At 60.3% G+C, this 18,955-nt stretch overlaps 2 protein-coding genes across 2 annotated transcripts; both read left to right on the top strand.

The window, feature by feature from the left end:
* Positions 1-173: 173 nt before the first annotated feature.
* On the top strand, positions 174-788 carry LINJ_34_1510 (d-isomer specific 2-hydroxyacid dehydrogenase-protein; the record flags this gene model as incomplete). The annotated part of the gene is made up of 1 exon (XM_001468485.2): positions 174-788. One exon carries the CDS (start codon positions 174-176, stop codon positions 786-788), a length of 615 nt encoding a protein of 204 aa, XP_001468522.2.
* A 2,414-nt stretch (positions 789-3,202) lies between these two features.
* Positions 3,203-17,590, top strand: LINJ_34_1500 (conserved hypothetical protein; the record flags this gene model as incomplete). Its single annotated transcript, XM_001468484.2, has 1 exon — positions 3,203-17,590. One exon carries the CDS (start codon positions 3,203-3,205, stop codon positions 17,588-17,590), a length of 14,388 nt encoding a protein of 4,795 aa, XP_001468521.2.
* Between the last annotated feature and the right edge of the window lie 1,365 nt (positions 17,591-18,955).

Raw genomic sequence — 18,955 nt, 5'->3', positions numbered from 1 at the left:
ATTTTTGCGACGACTATGACAAGGAGGAGCGTCGCGTGAAGCTCATCTACAGCCTATATGCCGGCGTCGACGCGTACAAGCTCTCGGAGCTGAAGCAGGAGCTCTCCGGCATCCTGTTCTGCAACGCACAGGGCTGCTGCTCCAACGTTCTTGCAGAGTACGTCGTATTCAGCATGCTGTACTTCAATCGCCTCCCATGGCGCTTGGCTGCCTCGAAGAATGAGAAGAAGTGGGACCCCTTCAGCAGCATTGAACTCCGGCGGCAGAAGCTCGTGATCATCGGCTACGGCAACATCGGCGAAGCCTGCGGCGCGAAGGCGGTGGCGCTGGGCATGCAGGTGACCGGCATCCGTCGCAGCGGCGACAAGAAGACGGACAAGTTTGGTGTGATGGTGCGCGGCAATGACGCGCTGGACGAGTCGATCCGTGAGGCCGACTTTGTCGTTTCTGTGCTGCCTGGCACGGAGCACACGAGGCGCTTCTTCGACAAGGCGTTCTTTGCAAAGATGAAGCCGAGCGCCGTCTTCATCAACATTGGCCGTGGCATGTCGGTGTGCGAAGCTGACATCATCGAGGCTCTCAAAAAAGGCACTATTCGTGCTGCTGCTCTCGATGTGTTTGATGTGGAGCCGCAGCCAGTCGCATCCCTCGTATCTGTTGTCGATGATGACAATCTGTTCGTGAACTCGTTGTCCAGAGACACGGCACTCAAATTGTGGTGTGACACACAGATTTTCTTCTGCCGGCTCGCCGAGGGCTCTCTGAGTACTCGAAAGGTAGCCGCCTAGTAGGCGGTCGGCAAATACGGTTATGTAGCACAGCCTTCCTTAGCGCAACGCTCTGCGTCAATGACGATGATGCGGAGGAGTTGAAGGTTTTCGTTCACTCGCTGTGTCTTCTTTCTCTTCCCTGTTCAGGTGGTCCCTCTGCTGCTATCCTTGCGTTGATCACCCCCCTCCCCCGCCTTCTCTGCTACTTCTGCTCACGTTGGGCCCACCTTCTGCTGCTGTATTTTGTTAAAGTTTTTCTAGACGTCTTCTGCGAGGGGTGCATGAAATTGTGGTGGCAGCGAGCTTACCGTGCGTGATGCACCAAAGACCGAGGAGTCGGACAGAGCAGAGCAGGGGGGAGCACGGAAGAGAAGTTCAACGCAGGTCATAGAGCATTCGCCGTACTGAGTCTCGGATCAAGCGCTCATTTTTTTTTTCGCGCCCTTACGTCACTTCGTTTGCGGCGAATTCCTCATGAACACGCGTCAGGGCTCAGCCCGAATACCTTACCGTGTTGGGCACGATCGCCTCTGTGTATGTCGTTTTTTTTTTTTTGCTTGCTTCTGCTTGCTTCGTTCTTGCATGTGCTGTTGTGCGATCTCGCCCTCGCACCCCCCCCTCTTCTGTGTTGTTTTATAAGAATGTAGCCATGCTTTCTAAGGATGGGATGAGAAGGATCGTCCCGCCTATGATGTTGTCGTCCTTATTCCCTTGTTGTGTAAGGGGGCATGCACGCATTCATGTGTACGCATACACATATACATACATGCATATATATAAAGTTTTTTGTCACGTGTGTATCACTTTCTTTTTCGTTTTTGCCCCTTCCTATTGTGTGCAAACTATACTCGATGTCTCTTTATGGTCGCTCCCTCACCTATGCAACACGAAGTGCATCTTCTGTATGCTATGCTGCGGAATGCCCGTTCCCCTCTCCCTCCCTCTCCCCCTTCTCCACAGCAAATCATCCCATACTTGCAGACACTCACCAAGCACGCATAACGGCAGATAGAAATTTCGGTGCGAGTGTATCTGTGTGCAGGTCTGATGGCAGGCTCTTTGTTTGTCGGTGCTGGTGGGCTCTCAAAAGGAGCACAGATACTTGGGCGCAGGCATTTCACGACAGACTACCACGCAGGCACACCATCATCAAGTGACAAGAGGTGTCGACCGGGGATACGCAACTATCAAGATCGCTTTCTCCAGTGTATGCCTCCGTGATTTGCATGTTGTTCCTCTTCGACATGTGGCTCACCTGCTGTTGTGTGAGACGGAACGGGCAAGGGGAAGGTATTTGATTGTTTGGTGAAGCGCATACCTTCCCCTTTACCATCAGATCACGGGCATGGCAAAAGGATAGCAATGCGCAGCAAGAGGAAACGAGACACATCCGCTTTTCCCTTTCGGATCTGATGGCAGCGGAAAGGTGTGTGGCGACTGTTGGCGCGTTGTGCAACGCCGCTAAGACCGGCAGGAAGAACCCATACAGAGACACAAGGATTGGGCAAGCGCAGCGAAATCGTCCACCTCAGCAAGTAGACGAGGTGTGGCTCTCCTTTCTTGCTCGCTTCCCCCTCCCTCCCCCTGTCGAGCCAGTGAGTAGTCTCTCCTCTCCCACTGAGATCCATTTGCGGACATCATTCTCCAATCCGCACTCTCCGCTATCCTCTCTGGTGATGCTTTCCTGCACGCCTGATTTCAGGGAACCTCCCATCCCTTGCGATGGCCCCCTCCCAGCCGGCCCCTGCGCATCTCTCCTTGTGTCGCACTACACACAGTATTGGTTTCTATTTGCTTCTGTCGTGGCGAGGTCATTGGCGTCGTTCTTCAAGAAGAGATGGTGCGCCTCTGCGCCGCTTGCTTTGCTTTGCATGTCTCTCGCTCTCTTTTTTTTGTCCTGCCCTCGGGCCTGGCCTTTCATGCAAACGTAATCGCAGACGCACATCAGCGCACCCCGCGAGGCTGCACAAGGCACGACCTTTTTTTCCTTGCTTGTATGTCCTTCTTTGCTCTGTTCATCCCCCCCCCCACGATGCACGTGTTTGGGAAACAGGTGGCCGCCATTGCATACCACTTGCCAAGCCCCCCTCCCCGACACCAACACCACCGCCACCACCCTTTCACCTTATTGTCGGGCTTTCTGGGATACCCGTGCTTACGTTCATCGCGCCCTGTTTGCCTCTTCTCTGGGGGTGTCGTTTCTCTCTCCTGCTGGACCAGTGAGTAAGTCGGCGACCGGTCGCAGTGCACAGTAAAGATCTGATGTGGGCCAGTCGCCTCTCTGTACTCTCTCGCTCTGTCTCTTTGCGCCTTCCAGTCCTTCACGAGTTGCGCTGCTTCATGCCATCTGCCCTTCGGGGGTTCTTTAACCCTCTCACATCTTCTACCCCCTACACATACACAACTCTAATCTGATCAGCGGCCTGTGCGTCATGTTTAACAAGCTCGTCGCCGATCTTCTCACCTCCCACCTGGGGGAATACTTTGAAAACATCGATCGCGAACACGTCAAGGTGTCGGTGTGGAATGGCCTCGTGCATATGCGGAATTTGAAGGTGCGGCAAGACGCACTGCGCTTCCTGGACGTGCCTGTGTGTGTGCTCATGGGCACCATCGAGGAGCTGACCATTGTCATTCCTTGGACGCGCCTGCGATCAGAATCGGTGGTGGTGCAGATTCGAAAGGCTCAGCTTATTCTCGCGGACAAAGAAACCGCTGGCTATAGCATCGACCAAGACGTCAGAGAGGCCCGCGCACGCAAGATTCGAGAGTTGGCCGCGACGGATGAGGCGCTTCTGATGGCTTTCCGCGAAGACCTGTCGCAGGCAAGCAACTCTGCACCGGCGCCAACCTCGGTGCCGCCGCCGACAGCCGACGCGGCTGATAGCAGCGACAGCAACTTTACCGCCCGCCTGAAGGCCAGCATTCTGAACAACATTCGCGTTGAGGTGGAAGAGGTGTGGGTGCACTACACATCCTGCGTCGCCTGTGCAGCCCCAGGTGGCGATGACGTGGTTTCAGGCGGGGTCGTCGGTGAAGCATCAACGCTGAAGCCACCGCAGGGGCATCCGCCGCACTCGATGCGCTCTCCACCCTCGCCAAGCGCGCACATAGACGCTTCGGTGCCGCTATCCGCCCAGCAGGCGTCGCTCTCCTTTCAAATCAAAGAGATCAAAACGCGCGGGTGCAACGAGCGCTTTGAGCCGGCCTTCGTCGCCCCAGGGGAGCGTGTGGCGCGGCAGCTCATCTCCTTTCGCGGCCTCGCAGCCTCGCTGCGCACCAGCACGAGCAACGAAAGAGAACTCTCTTTACTGAAGCCGTTCGATGTGGCAGTGGAGCTTGCCTACCAGCCCGTCTACACGGACGTCTCGACCCCGCAGTACATGGCCGCCGTGCGCATGGATGACGCGTGCTCGTGCACCATCACAAGCGAGAGGTGCACAACGTGCTATGGCCTCGTGCAGTACTTGGTGCACGTGCGACAACGGCAGGCGCTTCGTCGGCTACGTCCTATCGGGGAGCGTCTGAGAGCTAACCCGCGTGCGTGGTGGCGATACACTCTGGACGCGGTACGACAGCAGGTTCAAAATAACAGGACCGCGGCACTGGCGTCCGCTGGCAAGTTAACGCCTTTTTCGTGGCTCGCCTACACCTCGATGAAGCAGAAGCGTGATCGATACATGCGACTGTACCTGCGGCAACAACGAATTTCGCTCAGGGCAACGGGATGGCTGGAGCCCCTGACGGTGGACGAGCACGTGGAGCTGGTCGCGCTAGAGGACGAGCTGTCGATCGACGTGCTAAAGCTCGGGAAGCGACTCGCCATGAGGCGAGTCAGCGTGGAGCGCGTCGAGTATGAAAAGTTGCTTCGTGAGAAGAGGGCAGCGGCCAGCGCAGGTGAGACAGACACCCCAAGCCCTGTTCGCCCCAGCGCGCCGCCCGCTCAGCTGCTCGCCACAGTGGTGAAAGGCGGGTGGTTCTCGTTTTGGCGCTCGGGGTCGCAGCCGACAGCTTCGGCAAGCGTTCGCGCCAGCGGTGCCGCCGACGACGGCCTGAGTGAGGAGGCCCGTGCCGAGCTGCGGGAACTCGTGCAACTCATGACGGCTGAGCAATGGACAGATGCGCAGCGAGCAGTCATTGCACAAGAGCTCGGCATGTCCCCTGAGGAGGCAAAGGCCCTTTCCCGATCCGACACATCGCTGACTGCGTCGACTCCCGATCCAGCAACCGCGGACCTATCAAAAAAACCGATCCGTCATCGCAGCGTCCCCAGCTGTGTCGTCTTCCTCCACGCCAAGGAGCTCAGGGTGGAACTGCAGAGCAGAGCATTGAGTGCGCCAAGCACACCATCCCTCATTAGAGGTAAAGTCGCGGCCTCCACCACAGCACCCGAAACGCTTGCCCAAGTGGCACTGCACACCCTCCAGGCAGGTGTCGAGTGGGGAGGAGTCAGCGCTGCTAGTGGGTCGGCTCTGGGGGCTGCGTACTACTGGGGAGCCATGGAGCGCTTCTCCATCACAGCCGCCTCTCTCGCCGCGCCGGAGACCCGGCAGTTCACGCATGCGCCGACAGAGGAGGTGATTCTCGCCATATGTCGTACAGGCGTGCAGCAGGATGGCTCACAGAGCGATTTGTCGTGTCCTCTTCGAAGCACTAGCGGCGCTGGCAGCCCGCGCACATCAGCTGCGAATATGGCCGAGCGAGAAGCATCGGTGCACCAATCACGGTTGCGCACCTTCTCTCCCCTCGAGTCCTGCTGGTCTATCGTGCCGGACGAGTGCCACCGCCACGCCGCTGTGAAGGTGGAGTGGACAGCGCGATCTGCTCAGCAGCTGACGTCTCGGGCATCGGCGCTCCATTGCGTGCGCGTTGGGCTGGCGCTCGTGCATGTGGTCATTGATGTTGTGCCGCTGCGTCACTTGAGCGACTTTTTGTTTACGGTAATGTGGCCCGAAACAGCGCTGTCGCACTCGGCCGCTAGTGACAGTTTGGGCGACGCACAAGTCTATACATCACCCCCGATAGATGCCAACGTTGATGGCGACTTCACAGCGTTGGCAATGCCTGTGTCACCGCGCATGACGTACGCCGAGCAGCGCTGTGCGACAGATGAGGACGCGCGGCTCGTTGTTCTGCGGCGCAGGGTGGAGCAACAGCGTTCCGTTGACTGGTCGGTGGCAGTGGATGCCGTGCACATCTCCCTCTCCGAGGTACCACAGGTCCAGGGCTGCGAGCTCGCCTTGACGCAATTGTGTCTGCGCAATGATGCAGTGCACCGCCTACAGCTGCAGGGGCGCTTGCGCAGGGAGGTAAGCGAGGATCATTCTAACGCAAGCACCTCCGCGACGACGAAGGCCACCGCCGCTGCAGCGCTCGGCTCACTTGACACGGATTGGATCGACTGCTTTCACGTTCGGATGGCCGCCGCGCGTCTCTCTGTGTTCTTCCCACGAAACGACCCTTCTGCTGACGGGCCGCTCTCCATTGAGAGGGGCGTGCTGCTGCCTGACACGGCCATCGCCGCGGTGGTAGAGCGGAGTCTTTTGGGGCGATGCCACCCCAATCTGCCTCAGTGGAGCCTTCGCATGTCCTCCAGCGATGCCGTCAGTCTGACATGGTCGCGCACCAGCCTCTCGGTGCTCACGACCGCCTGTACCATGCTGGCAGACTTGGCAGCATCGGTCGAGCTTAATATTCAGGAGCGTGGTGCCCGACAAATGGGTGCGGCGCAAAGTCCAGAGAGCAAAGCCGTTTACATGTGTCGCGTGCGCGTGCTTCCGCACACGACAGGAAAGAGGTTCTGGCCCGCTGCGCATGCGGGTCAAGGCGCTGCCGGCGACGTCGATGACGACGCTCCGCCGCACGCAGCAGACGAACTGGAGTCGCGCTACAAGCAGCTGCATCCGTTCTCTGCAGCACGGCAGCACGCCACGTTGGCGGCCGCTGTCTCTCTTCCTCAGCGAGTCAGCGTGCGTCTTGGCGTGTGTGTTGTCTACCACGCGCAACGGTCAACGTTCCCGGCGCAGTATTACACGCTGCAGGACGGCTGCACGCACGTCCTCCTCGACGGCGAGAACGATTCTGGGGGCACGGCCGCTGCTAGTGTCACCGCAGGGCCTTGTGTGCACCTTTACGTCTCACAGGGCGGCAGGAATCACGAGGAAGCGCTGGCAAGCGGCTACCGGGATGCAAAGCGGTTGCTGCTTGACAAACTGAAGGTGCCGCCGGCGCTCCTCGAAAACGCGTTCTGGCTGAAGCGGGCTGTCAACGCGTGGCTGGAGAAAGGGAACGCGGTAGAGGGGGACAACAACGCGCCCTCACAGGAGCAGGTTCGAAAGGCTCTGAGTCGCGTCCTTGCGCACACGCAGGCGGTTCCCTGTCGCTACGTCGCCTTCCAGTGCGCCAGCGATGCCGAGGCACGCGCCTTCGCGACGGCGCTGCGCCGCTGCTGTGTGTCTGAAGCTAAGCCACCGTTGCTGCTTCGCCCCTCCGTGCAGGCCCGCTACAGCACCGCCGTGTCAGCACCAGAGCTACGCAAGCAGCCCCTCTACGGGGTGACGGTATCTTTTCCCTCGCTGCGCATGACGTGCGAAGGAAGCGAGCCTGCTGTGTGCTTGCATGCTTTGGAGACGAACAGCGACTCCGCCGATGCCTGTCGATCCCCTCGCCGCGACGCAGTCTTATCTTTCACGCCGTTTCTCCTGCGCCACGACTGCTACCGTGATAAGCAGAGCTACGAACTCAGCGTTGCAACTAGCGTGGCGTTGTGCGCCCGCTTCGGTGGTAATGCGGCGCACGACAGTGATGTGAAACTTTTCGATGTGAGCGTGCCATCGAGCTCTTCCACGAACGACATCAGCGGCAGCCGGACCGCAGGAGACTCCATCGCGTTTTTCATGCGTTTTGTGCACTACAGGCGCCCGTCGCCGCTGCCATCTTCGAGGCGGTGCACCATGCGCGTCGGACCATCCGCGCGGATGTGTCTGCGGGCCGGCCCAACTCTGTTGGAGTGCGGTGAGGCGTTCTGGGACACGATAGGGCTGCTCACGAACCGGCTGTTTGGCGCAGAAGTCATTGCCGGCTATCCGTGGTGGCGGTCGCTTGGTAGTGACGAGGACACGCGGAAGGAAGAAGTAGGCGAAGGCGCGGACGTGAGCTCGAGAATCACCACGAATGTCGAGGTGGGGTGGGGTGGAGCCAGCGAGTGCGGTGGCAACGCACTGTGTACTCATGTCGACGTGACCGCGCCTGCGCTACAGGTAAACGTGGACCTCGAAGGCGCTGCGGACGAGCCTATGGTGTCTAGGGACATTCCTGTGCTTCGATTCAAAGCGCTTGGCCCGGTCCTGGAGTGGTGCACGACAGAAGCATGCGATCACGTGCGGATGACCGCCGAGAGCCCACAACTGCAGTGGTGCTGCCCCTCAGCTACCGGGGCTGTGCCGGGCAAGGCGAACTGGGTCACACTCATGCAGCCGGACGGCGCTTCCACGCCCAGTGAATCACGCGTCGACAGCGCGAAACTGTCGGTAGACTGGAAGCGGCATAGGCTACCGCCAATGCTCTCTTTCTCCGATTGGTTGTGCGGAAGGGACGGCGGTGGTGAGGACGTCGAGGGTGCCTGTGTTATGGGCATCCGCGATCAGCAAGAGCTCAAGTTGGAGCTGCGTCGTGTGCGACTGCTCTTCTTGTACCCCTTGCTCATGCATCTCCTCGGATCCATTCGAGAGGGTCTTGTGGAGCGCGCCTCGGCGGTGGTGGTGCGGGAGCCGTGCTGGTTCTGCGCGGGGGCGCTGCTCTGCCCCCCGCTATCGTGGCGGGCTCCTGAAAAGGCCACGGCGGCTGTGTCGTGGACGCATGTGCGTAAGTCTGTGACCCTGAAATCGGTCGTGCTACAGACGCCGAGGCAGGTAGACTGGTTGGCGCAAGCGGTCACTTCTGCGCCGCTGCCATCGCCGGCGCCCCACCTCCTCCTCGCGGCGGCGCACCTTCTCTTTACCGACCGTGTGCAAGTTCCAGCCTCGTCTTCCACCTCCGACCAGTCACCGGCGGCAACAGCGGTAGACATCGTATACGACATCCACTCCTCTGACATGTTCATCTCTCATGCTCAGCCGAGTTCGGGAGCACCATTTCAGTGGCGCTTTCCCAGTTGGCACGTCAATATCGCTCATTCTGTGTTCGATGCGCGATGTTTATGGGCAGCCGGCGGACCGCGGCGCAAGTCCTTTGTGGTGGTCCTACCGTCACGGACGGAGTCGTGCGTTCTGCGTTGCTCGAGCGCCGATCTCACGCACGTGATGGACGTCGTCCACGCCAACTTTTTCCGGCCCACCGCGTTCGGCAAGGAGATGGAGTCAGACGCGGTAGACGCGTCTTCACCTGCCTCGCTGCTCAAGGCGGTCGCGGAGGAGAGCACGTGGACATTGAGTGTGAAGGGAGCGGCGACGCTGTGTATCAGCACGTCGCGGTCCAATTCCAGCCACAGTGGCGGTCAGTCTATGCAATGCCTGCTGCGGCTCAACGACGCTACTGCTTCTGCGGTGCGCTCTGCCAGCGGAGAGCTGAGTTGCTCCTTCGCAGCGCAGCAGGTGTGGCTCGGCTGCGGCGCGCCGAGTACGGCGACATCAGACTTGCCGGAAAGCGATGGGCTATGTATTCTTCAGGTGGCACCGTTGCACAGCGCCGCCGCTACGCCAGCCGCGTCTCTCAGGGTGCAGTGTAGTTGGCGTTGGCTGGTAACCCCCAAGGTGGACTCGACAAGCGCCACTGGCACCGCGGCCCTTCCAGAGAGAGCGGTCTTCCTCTCTGTGGAGTCGTTTGGTGCGGTAACAGCCACTGTCAACGGCGAGGCAGTCGTAATTCTCCGGGCAATGGTCGTTGACGACCGGCAGCTGCGTGCGAGCCTCCTCCGCTACATGGACCAGGCACCGCCGTCAGCGTCAAGAGCCAGGACACCGACACCCTCTCACGAGTCCAGTGGTGGTAACGCCAGTGACGGGCGGGCAAAGCAAGTGGGGCGCATTCGCCTTCAACATCTCGAGTGCCGTATTCCATGCTCTGCCGTGCCCGCATACTCCCCCAGCTCCGCAGCACCCACGCCTAGCACGCCGGCACTTGTGCTGAGCTGTGCGATATCGAGGGTGCAAGTCGAGCTGTGCAAGAATCCGAATGCGTCGTATGCGATGGTGCGGGTTGCCCGACTTGTTCGCTGCGTGCTCGAAGACACCAGCAGCGGCGGCTCTGTCGTGACGGCCATTCCGCTCGCGCTGGAACAACCGACGGAGTGGCAAGCGCCCGTGGCGGCGTTCCCTCGGCCCCGTCGTCACGCATCACCGCACGCACGCGTAGCGTCGGGCTCGCCGATGGGGCCACCGAAGCCGAAAGACGCCAGCCTGCTCGATGAGCTGTTCGGAGAGCTGCCGGCGGCGAAACACGACAGCGCACTGCCAACAAAGGCGGCATCACCGGAAAGTGACGTGTTCTACGTGGCGCTGGAGAATGCACCCATGCAGTGCAAGGTTATCCTCGATTTACAGCCGCTGTGGCTTTTCGCACCTTCGATGATGCACGCGGCAGCGATGCTGGATGGCGTGTGCACGCAGGTGAAGTTGTGCGCAGCGGCGCGGCTCCGCGACAGCGCAGCGCCTGCGTCACCTCATTCTATCATCACGACGGCGACATCCGCGTTACATCGTAGCTATGCACTGCAACTGCAGAGTGGGAGTATTGCTTTGCTTGTAGGTGAAACGGAAGTGGCTGTGTCCGCCACGCCAGGATACCCCTCTGTATCCCTTGAGGCGGCGATTCTGCGAGCTGTGGACGAACAGGAGATGCTGGTGATCGTCACGGAGGCGGCATCAGTGGCCTGGAACTCAGTGATCCAGGAGCGCGAGTGTTTTGACGGTGCTCAAACAGTACTGCATCTTCAGAGCATCTCCATCTCTGCCATCCAAGGGATGCAGAACGGCACAGTGCTCGTGGAGCGGTTTGGCATCCGTGTTCAGCGTCAGCTGATGCAGAGTGGGCAGTCCTTTGAGTCCTCCGCTGCTGCCGCCACAGGCGGCATCGAGGAGTGGCGCCTTGGCATGGATGCGTTGCATCTGACGCTGACGCAGCTCCACTACACAGCGCTACTCCGTGTGGCGCTTCAGCAAACATCTTTCCTGGCAGCCATTATGAAGTACTTCTCGTCGGCGTCGCAGTCCATAGCAGCCGCAGCCGCAGCCACCGCACCCGATCTGACAGCGACAGCCGCGCCGCAGAAATCGCAACAGCACCGCAACAGGCAAACGAACTCACCATCCAAGGCAAGGTGTTTCCTCTTCCATCTTTCTTCGCTGCGTCTGCGCGTGCACGCGGGCAACGGCGATGATGGGTCCGGCCATCAAACGGCAGTGTACTTTGAGCTAAGCGATCTCAATGCAGCCTACTACGCTGGTCAGCACAACTGGTCCGGCATAGCGGACGCCGACGATGACCTCAACGAGCGAGGGGTATCGCTGCGGCTGGTTGTGACGCTGGCCAGCTGCCTCCTCGGCACCGAAAACGTGATTCCCACCCTTGCTGTCACGGCGGCTTCGTGCCGGGCCGCCACACGAGCAGCTCGCAAGTCTTGCTCGCTACGTGTCGTACAGGAGGAACAGACCAAGGCGTACAGAGGCGCGCTGCAGGCCGGGCAAGTCACAGTGACGGTTGAGGCCGTGCCGATGATGGCGTGGGTAGACCTCCTCTACACCCCGTACCTGCAGGTAACCGTGCCAGGCTACCAGTCGGCAAAAGAGCGCGTGGTGCAGCAGGATTTGTGGCTCAGCGAGGATTTGCTTTTGTCGGAGCGGACGCCGCTGCGCGTGACCAACAAGCTCTACAGCCTCGTGTACCTCTATGGCAATGGTCACACGATTCACATGAACGCCTCGCGGCACGGGCAGCTCATTTTTCTCGAGGAAGGCGTGACACTGCGCATCATGAACGCCACCGTGTGCATGACCGCCTTGTCGATCGAGGCGTACGTCGCCGCCGGCAACGGCTCGTATGTTGTGATCGATCCTGAGACCTGCAGCGTAGTGCCGCCAACGTCCGCGCTGGAGAGAGACGCTGCCGGTGTTGTCCGCACGGCGGTTCTGCAGATGGATCACCAGCGGCGCACCGCAGCCGAGGAGTCCACCAAGGCCGTTGAAGAAGCAGCCTCTCCAAGGTGGCAGCGGTTTATCGGCGAAGTCCAAGTCGAGCTGCGCATTCCGGAGCCGCGCTCGGTCGCCGGCACAGCGTCCATGTTGTGCGCCAGCACAGGCCACGCCTCAACCACGTGGGCTCAGCGCACCCTCGTTCTATACACTGACATGAACCTGTGCCTCGTGAACTCTAGATCCGCTGCAACCGATGAGGATGAGCTGACGGGGGCGTTTGACCTGGCGCATGCGGGCGTTCGAAGTGAGTATTGTGCGCAGCACGGCGGCACCGCTGTCGACACGTCTGACCTTGTGTCAGACTGGGCCATGAAAGTCCTGATGACGGAAGAAAAGAGACGTCGCACTGGCGGGCCCGCTGGGTTGCCGGTGCGTCTTGACACGATCCACGTCAGTGCCAGCACAGGCGTTGAGGTGCGGGTGCGGTACAGCGACGCCGTGTTCGTGGCACGGGCGGTGCGTCACGCGCAGGCGGCCGCATCGCGCTGGCAAGATGCGGTGCGTCGGGATGTGTGGTCTGGCTTGTCCTCGCTGCACCGCGGCTGGGACGCGGTCGGAGCCGACAGCGAGGCGAGCGTAGGGTCGCTTGTGCGGGCACGCCATTCCCGCAGCGGTGGGGAGGCGAGGAATGTTTTGGCGGCCTCCGCCGGTGCCGACACCACCGTGGCCACCGTATTGCTGCAAATCCCATACGTGAGCTTGTTCATTATCGACGACAGCCAAGACAACGACACCCCTCTTTTTTGCTTCTATGCCAATGAGATCCACACTCCTCAATGCGCACTCGAGTCTCTGCACACAAGCGCTGAGCTGCGCTTCGTGCTTCAGCTGGAGTACTATGAGCTGTCCCGGTCACAGTGGGCGCCGGTTCTTGAACCAGTAGAGGTGAAGGTGTCCTTCAGCTCACGCAAGAACGCCTCTGTCATGGACCTATACGACCGGAAAGGGTATGCGCGGCTCTCGACGCGCATGAGCAGCGTTAAGCTGTGCTTCTCCTCAGAAATGCTGCGCAACGTGCGGCAGCTACTGCTGCTGCGGGACATGTTCGAGTCGGCTGGAGTTGATGCGCTGGCCATGCGCGGCACGTCAGACGGCGGTGTCGCAAGTGCATCCGTCTTCCACGCATTCAAGATGGTGCAGACCATCGGGCTTGATGTCGTGGTTCAGCTGCCGGAATACGTGGAGAATCCGCAGGGCGTGCAGCGACGAGCAAGCGACAGCCACGACGACGATGCCGCTTCCACGCGTGCGCGCGTGCTGCACGTCGGGCAGGAGTGGGAGTTCAATCTACCACGATATCGTGGCAAGGAGCTTCCGCTAGAGCACCAGAAGATCATCGTGCAGCAGCAGCAGCAGCAGGAACGCCCATCTACCGCGCCGGCGTCAAAGGCATGCGGAGCCGTGATAACACTGGCGTCGGTTGGTGTGCAACGGGTAACTATGGGCACCAGTGGGCCACTGCAGCGCTACATCCTCGCCGACGTATCTGTCCCACTTGAGCGCCAGGGTCAGAAGCAGGTTCTTCTGCACACACTTGTCACCTTCACGAATCGGCTTAGCATGCCGCTGCTGCAAGTTGTCGTGGACGCACCTGGAACATACGACGCAGTTGGCGTCGTACCCCCGGCATCCTCTCAATGCGTCCCTGTGCAGGTGCTGCGCCGCCGCGTGGCCTTGGCTCTAGGCAACTTTGCCGAGGTGTCGACGTCAAGCCCCGCACTTACCCAGATGCAGCTGGACGCAGACTCGATTGTGTCACTCGGCATGTCGTACGACAGTCTCCCTTGCCTGGCGGGAACTGTGCTTCTGTGTGTGTGCAGCTCCGTGCACGGCAGCAGGAGCAGTGCTAGCCGCGGCAGTGGCGCAAGCGGAGTCGCGCGCATCGCAGTCGGCAAGAACTTCGTAGTTTTGTCTGGACAGCCTGGCAAGACGTACTTCCTCCTCCGTATACAGGCGGCAGCGAGGCAGCCGGCGGATGTGCTACGCCACCCGTCCCTCTCTCCGTTGCGTTCCGTCATCGTCACAGCAGAGGCTGTGGTGACCATTCGCAACGCTGTTGGCGTTCCCCTCACGGTGACGCTGCTAACGCGTCGTACTCAGCCAGGGAGGCGAATCTCTTTGCTTGACACATCCCCCGATACGGCCGTCTACACATGCGTGTGCTCCGTCGCTGTCGGCGTGGACGGAAGCTACGGAGCAACCGAGATGGACCCACTGGAGGATGTGTGCCTTAGTGTGTCGCTGCAGCAGCCCAACGGCGTCACACTGGCACAGTGGCCTACCGCGCCAGCGGCCGGCATATCAACAGCGCAGCACCCACCGGCGTGCGTCCACGCACCTCTTGACAAGACGCGTCGTGACACAAAACTCGTTCTGGTAGACCCAGTCACCAACGAAACCCTTGTGCTTGCCATCAAGTATGCACAACGCGAAGTTACCTTGTACTGCCGTCACTGGATCTTCAATCAGACCGATGTGCCGGTGCAACTGGCCGATACGACAAGGCCGCATCACGGCGACACGGAGCGGTGCATCGTCCCGATAGCGGGGCTGTCGGGGCGTACGGAGCGCACAGCGACGGTGTCGCCGTGGAAATTTAACGCGCGCGGTGGCGGCACCCAGCTTGCTGCCGTGCACACAGGACCGTTTCTGTACCACAGCCTACAAGCGGAGTTGTGCCACAAAGACAAAAGCCACGCCGGAAGCAAAGGTCTTTTTTTGCGCCTCCTGGAGCCCACCGAGGCGGGAACAAGCGGTGGTGCTGCTCAGGCGCTGTGGTCGGAGTGGTCGTCGCAGCCGCTGCTGGTCCACGAGGCGGCAGAAGTGCAGGTGATTGTCTGCGCCAGCCGCCATAAGCGCGGGGCTGTGTGGGTTCTTTCGTGCCGCGTCGAGATGGGCCATCAGGCCTCCGTCCGTGCCTATAGCGACACCCGTGTCGTGTCCATTTTCCCGCGCTGGGTGCTGGTGAACAAGTCGCCGTACGCGCTGCGGTTTTCCCAGCACAGCAGCAGCGGTGGGTATCACCCCCCAGCGCCGACAGCGCAAGCGGCACCCTTCACCAAGACGGTAGTCAGCACCCTCGTGGCACCAGCCATGGCCGACGGCAGAGTGGAACCGCTTTTCTCCTTTGCGATGTGCGACGACAAGGTGCACAACATCGAGCAGTGCCTCTGGTCTCCGCCGTTTGCAATCCACACGGTGGAGGAGCAGTACGTGAACCTGGTTTATCAGACCCGTGGCTCACTGGCTGAGCACTGGCCGCAAACTTCTGCCAGGGCAGGGCAGCGGGCTGCGCAGGGTGTCGTTGACCGCCTGCCGCCGCTTCGCCCGGAGGACATCCTTGAAGTGGGTGAGGAACTGTTCGTCAGACGGGAGGAGGCGAAGGTGTTCAACGTCAGGACATACGAGCACAAGGGATGCATGATGTGCGTGCAGGTGGAAGAAGCCGTGCAGCCGCCGCTGGTGCTGGAGAACCGCACCTCCTTCACGGTGTGCTTCCGGCAGCGCGGAGGGCGTCGCGTCTCGACAGTGTTCCCTCGGCGCCGCAAGGCGTGGACGTGGGACGCGCCGCCCGCAGCCGGGCGTCTGCCGGCTGAGGTAGAGCTCTGGGTCCTTACCGACGGTGTCGATGGGACAGCGAACAGCGCGCAAGAGGCAACACCGGCAGCTGCAGCGTCGTGCGTGCTCAACTTCGACCCTCAGCAGATCGGTTGCCGCTCCAGCACCGTCGACGCGTTCCAGTGCGAGCTCGATGTGGGGGACAGCGCCACTGGTGCGTCATCGCTGCTTTTTGTTCGTGTACGCGGTGTGCACGGCATCAGCTACGCAGTGAGTATCACGATGGAGCCCACCGTTGATGTCTACCGCACGCTGCCTTTCCCGCAGCTATCGCTTGCGCTGCACCTCGCCAGCATGTACGTCTTGTGCCGCACCACTGGCAAGCGGGAAGGGCAGCTGCAGGACATGCTGCTCTTGGCCATCCAACCAGTGGATTTCTCCTTTGTACAGGGTTCGCGTGTCTCAAATGGCGCGAGTCGACCGTCGGCGACAGGGTCCTATGAGGACGCGAATGAGGGTGATGTTCAGCAGATTCAGCTGCGCTTCCGCAGCTTCCAGGTGGACGATGAGCGGCCGTCTGCGAAGCAGCGCGTCGTCGCGCAGCTCGTCGATGACCGGGAGAGCGGGTTTCAGATTGAACGCAAGCTGCTCCGTATCACGCCTATTCTCTACTGCTCTGTTGTGGCTGCTTGGCTGACACCCGTGGAGCTGCACATCGAAGACGGCTTCATCACAGCCATGATGGGCTACGTTGAGGAGGTGGTGTCCAGCTGGGAGGCTCTACGGCCATCGTCGTCGTGCAAACGCATAGACTCTGCTAGCGCTGCTCAAGCGTGTCAAGCGCTGCTCTTTCCATGGCAAGTCCGCCTCGAGCGGGAGCTAATAGCCGCGAAGCAGCATTTCGCAAAAGCGCAGGAGGACAGCGGTCAGACTTTGCGGCATCGGCGAAGGTCCAGTGTACCGCTCTGGAGCCGGGTCGTTGCAATTCAGCGACTTCTCGTTGACCCGCTACTCGTCTCCCTCTCGCTTTATCGCTCACCTGGCGCGGCAGACGACCCGCTTTGGAAGTTGGCCGGTGCAGCCAGCCTCCTCATCGGCTCGACACAGGACTCACGGCTGCAGTGGGACGCCGTTCAGCGGCGCAACGTGTGCGACACCATTTGGCACCTTGCGTTCCTCTACCGTGACTCCTACGTGAAGCAGATGAAAGGGCAGTACATGAGCCTGGTGAATATCATGGGGCTCGACACGGTGCGCAGCCTTGTCTCCGATCTGCTGCACCCCTTCGGTGACGAGCACACCAACCGCCGTGGAGGCGACAATGGTGGCCGCGGAGCGGTGCGGCGGCAAAAGCAGCGCGTGCCGTGCCGGCGAGCGGCAAATCTTCTGCTCGACCATGGCACCGGCGGAACTCGCTCTTTCTCTCGTGGCGCAGCCACGTCCCTGCGGCGGGCCAGTTTAGCTTCGGCCTCTGCGGGCCGCGTCTCAGACGATATGCGAGAGATGGAAGAGGCATTCTCTGCGACGACATCGTGGCTGCTGCGCGTCCCTGAGCGTGTGGTGCAGGTCAGCTCGCAGCGCACGGCTACCGTGGCCGAGGTTGCTCGAAGCTACGCGTGGCACGACTTCATGGCTGTTGCACAGACGCCAGAGATCAGGGCGTTTGGCGGTTGCGCGCTGGCACACGCGCTGGCAGAGATGCGGTGGACTCCACGGTACAGTCTTCAGAGAACGGAGGGAAGTGGGCGGCGACAAAGTGCATCTGACTTTGTGCGCGCCACTCTTGATTCTTGTCGGCGCGGCGCGGAAGGCTGTGCACTCCCGCAGGTCGACTGCAGTCGCTGCGCTGAGCTCGAGGCGCTTCGGGAGGCGCGATTGCGCAGCCGCGAGCGAACACCGCTGCCGCATCCTGTCCACGACGGCTTTCTTACCTGGGAGGAGTTCGCCCATCACATCAACTGGTACGAGTTTGTGGACATGTGCAGTGACGAAGAAGTGCGCACATACGCCCCGCTCGTCTGCCAAGGCGCCTCGGAGGCGTCCTGCAACGTGTGCATCCTCACAGCTCTCTAGACACACAAAGAAAAAAAACGGAGAGAGAGCGAGGAGGAAGGCTCGGGCCTGCATGCGCTAACCGCGTCACAGGCTTTTTATGCAGCAGCAACGAGGACAGCAACTCTGCTGATTCAGGAGCGCGTATGAGGGAGATGCTTGCGGGGAGGCAGCCTATCCGGTCTTTGAAACTGCACTTGTATGTGTGTGTGTGTGTGCGTGCGTGGTAGATCTGATAGGAAGCCTCCCTCCCTTCGTCTCTATCTCACTCCACCTGCTTGCTGATGTGTGTTTTGATATCGCCTTTGGTGAAGATCACTGCACGCGCTTTCTTTGGTATGCCGCATACAAAAAGGAAAAGTGGCGTGCAGTGCGTATCCGCCGTGGCACGATGTCCAGTTGGAAAGCGCACTAGAGGCAACAAACGACGATCGAGCCCCCGATAGCACGAAACGCTGCATCTGACGGACTAAGCACACACTCACCCAAACATTGACACTGGAAGTGAGCACAGCCACCGTCACGGCTAATGCGCTGTCGATGATTGAGCGCCCTTTCCATAGTCTCTGCTCGCTTCCGTGACGGCAAACCGCCGGATCAGTGGCACTCGGGCTCTCTGTCTTTCTCCCTCTTCGCTGCGCCCCTCTATTCCCAACAATACATTTCACTTTTCTCCACTTCTTCCCATTATACACGTCTACATTTATTGCTTTACTTTACGGGGGTCTCTCCTCAACTCTCCGCTCGCGTGTTTTGGGTCGGGGGGGCGCAGAGGGTCACGCTCATTCCGCCAACCCCATTTTCTCCCACCCCCTGCCCTGCCGCTCCTACTCCAACCGAGAAAAAAAGGAACGAGACAGTGCCAGTGCTGTGTGTCGGTGCACCCCCCCCCACCAAAAAAAAAAAGAAAGGTAGTTTTCTCAACACCCATCAGCAAACTGGCGAGACGAGGAACTGCATTGTAGAAACCCGAACATAGAGAGAGAGTCACACGAGTCTGTTTGCGGGTAGAGGCACATTTTCGAGTGCGAGCGCGTCCCGCATGCGCGACGATCGTCGTTGAAGGCGCCGCCGTATTCGTTCTCGCACTTGCTCGCGCTTTCTCTCCTTCCATCCGCGCGTGAGTGGCAGCAGAGTCCCCTTCTTTTCTGTTCCGCTCCTCTTCTGTCTTCCCCACAGGGTGCTCCCTCCCTCTCTGTCTGTAACTGTCTGTCCCCTCGATTCAAGCAGGCGCTGATTTCGCAAGGAACGTCTTTGTCGTGTGCGAGTCTTGTCTGGGTGTGCCTGTTTGGTGTGTGGGTCACTACCTCATTGCTTTTCTTTTTTTGTTTGGGGCGTTTGTCTCGCTTCTGGAAGTGATCGGAGTCTGTCCCCCAGCCACCCTCA

Source organism: Leishmania infantum, chromosome 34 (genome assembly GCF_000002875.2).
Source record: "Leishmania infantum JPCM5 genome chromosome 34".
Taxonomy (NCBI): domain Eukaryota; phylum Euglenozoa; class Kinetoplastea; order Trypanosomatida; family Trypanosomatidae; genus Leishmania; species Leishmania infantum.
This window is presented reverse-complemented; position numbering and strand designations above follow the sequence as displayed.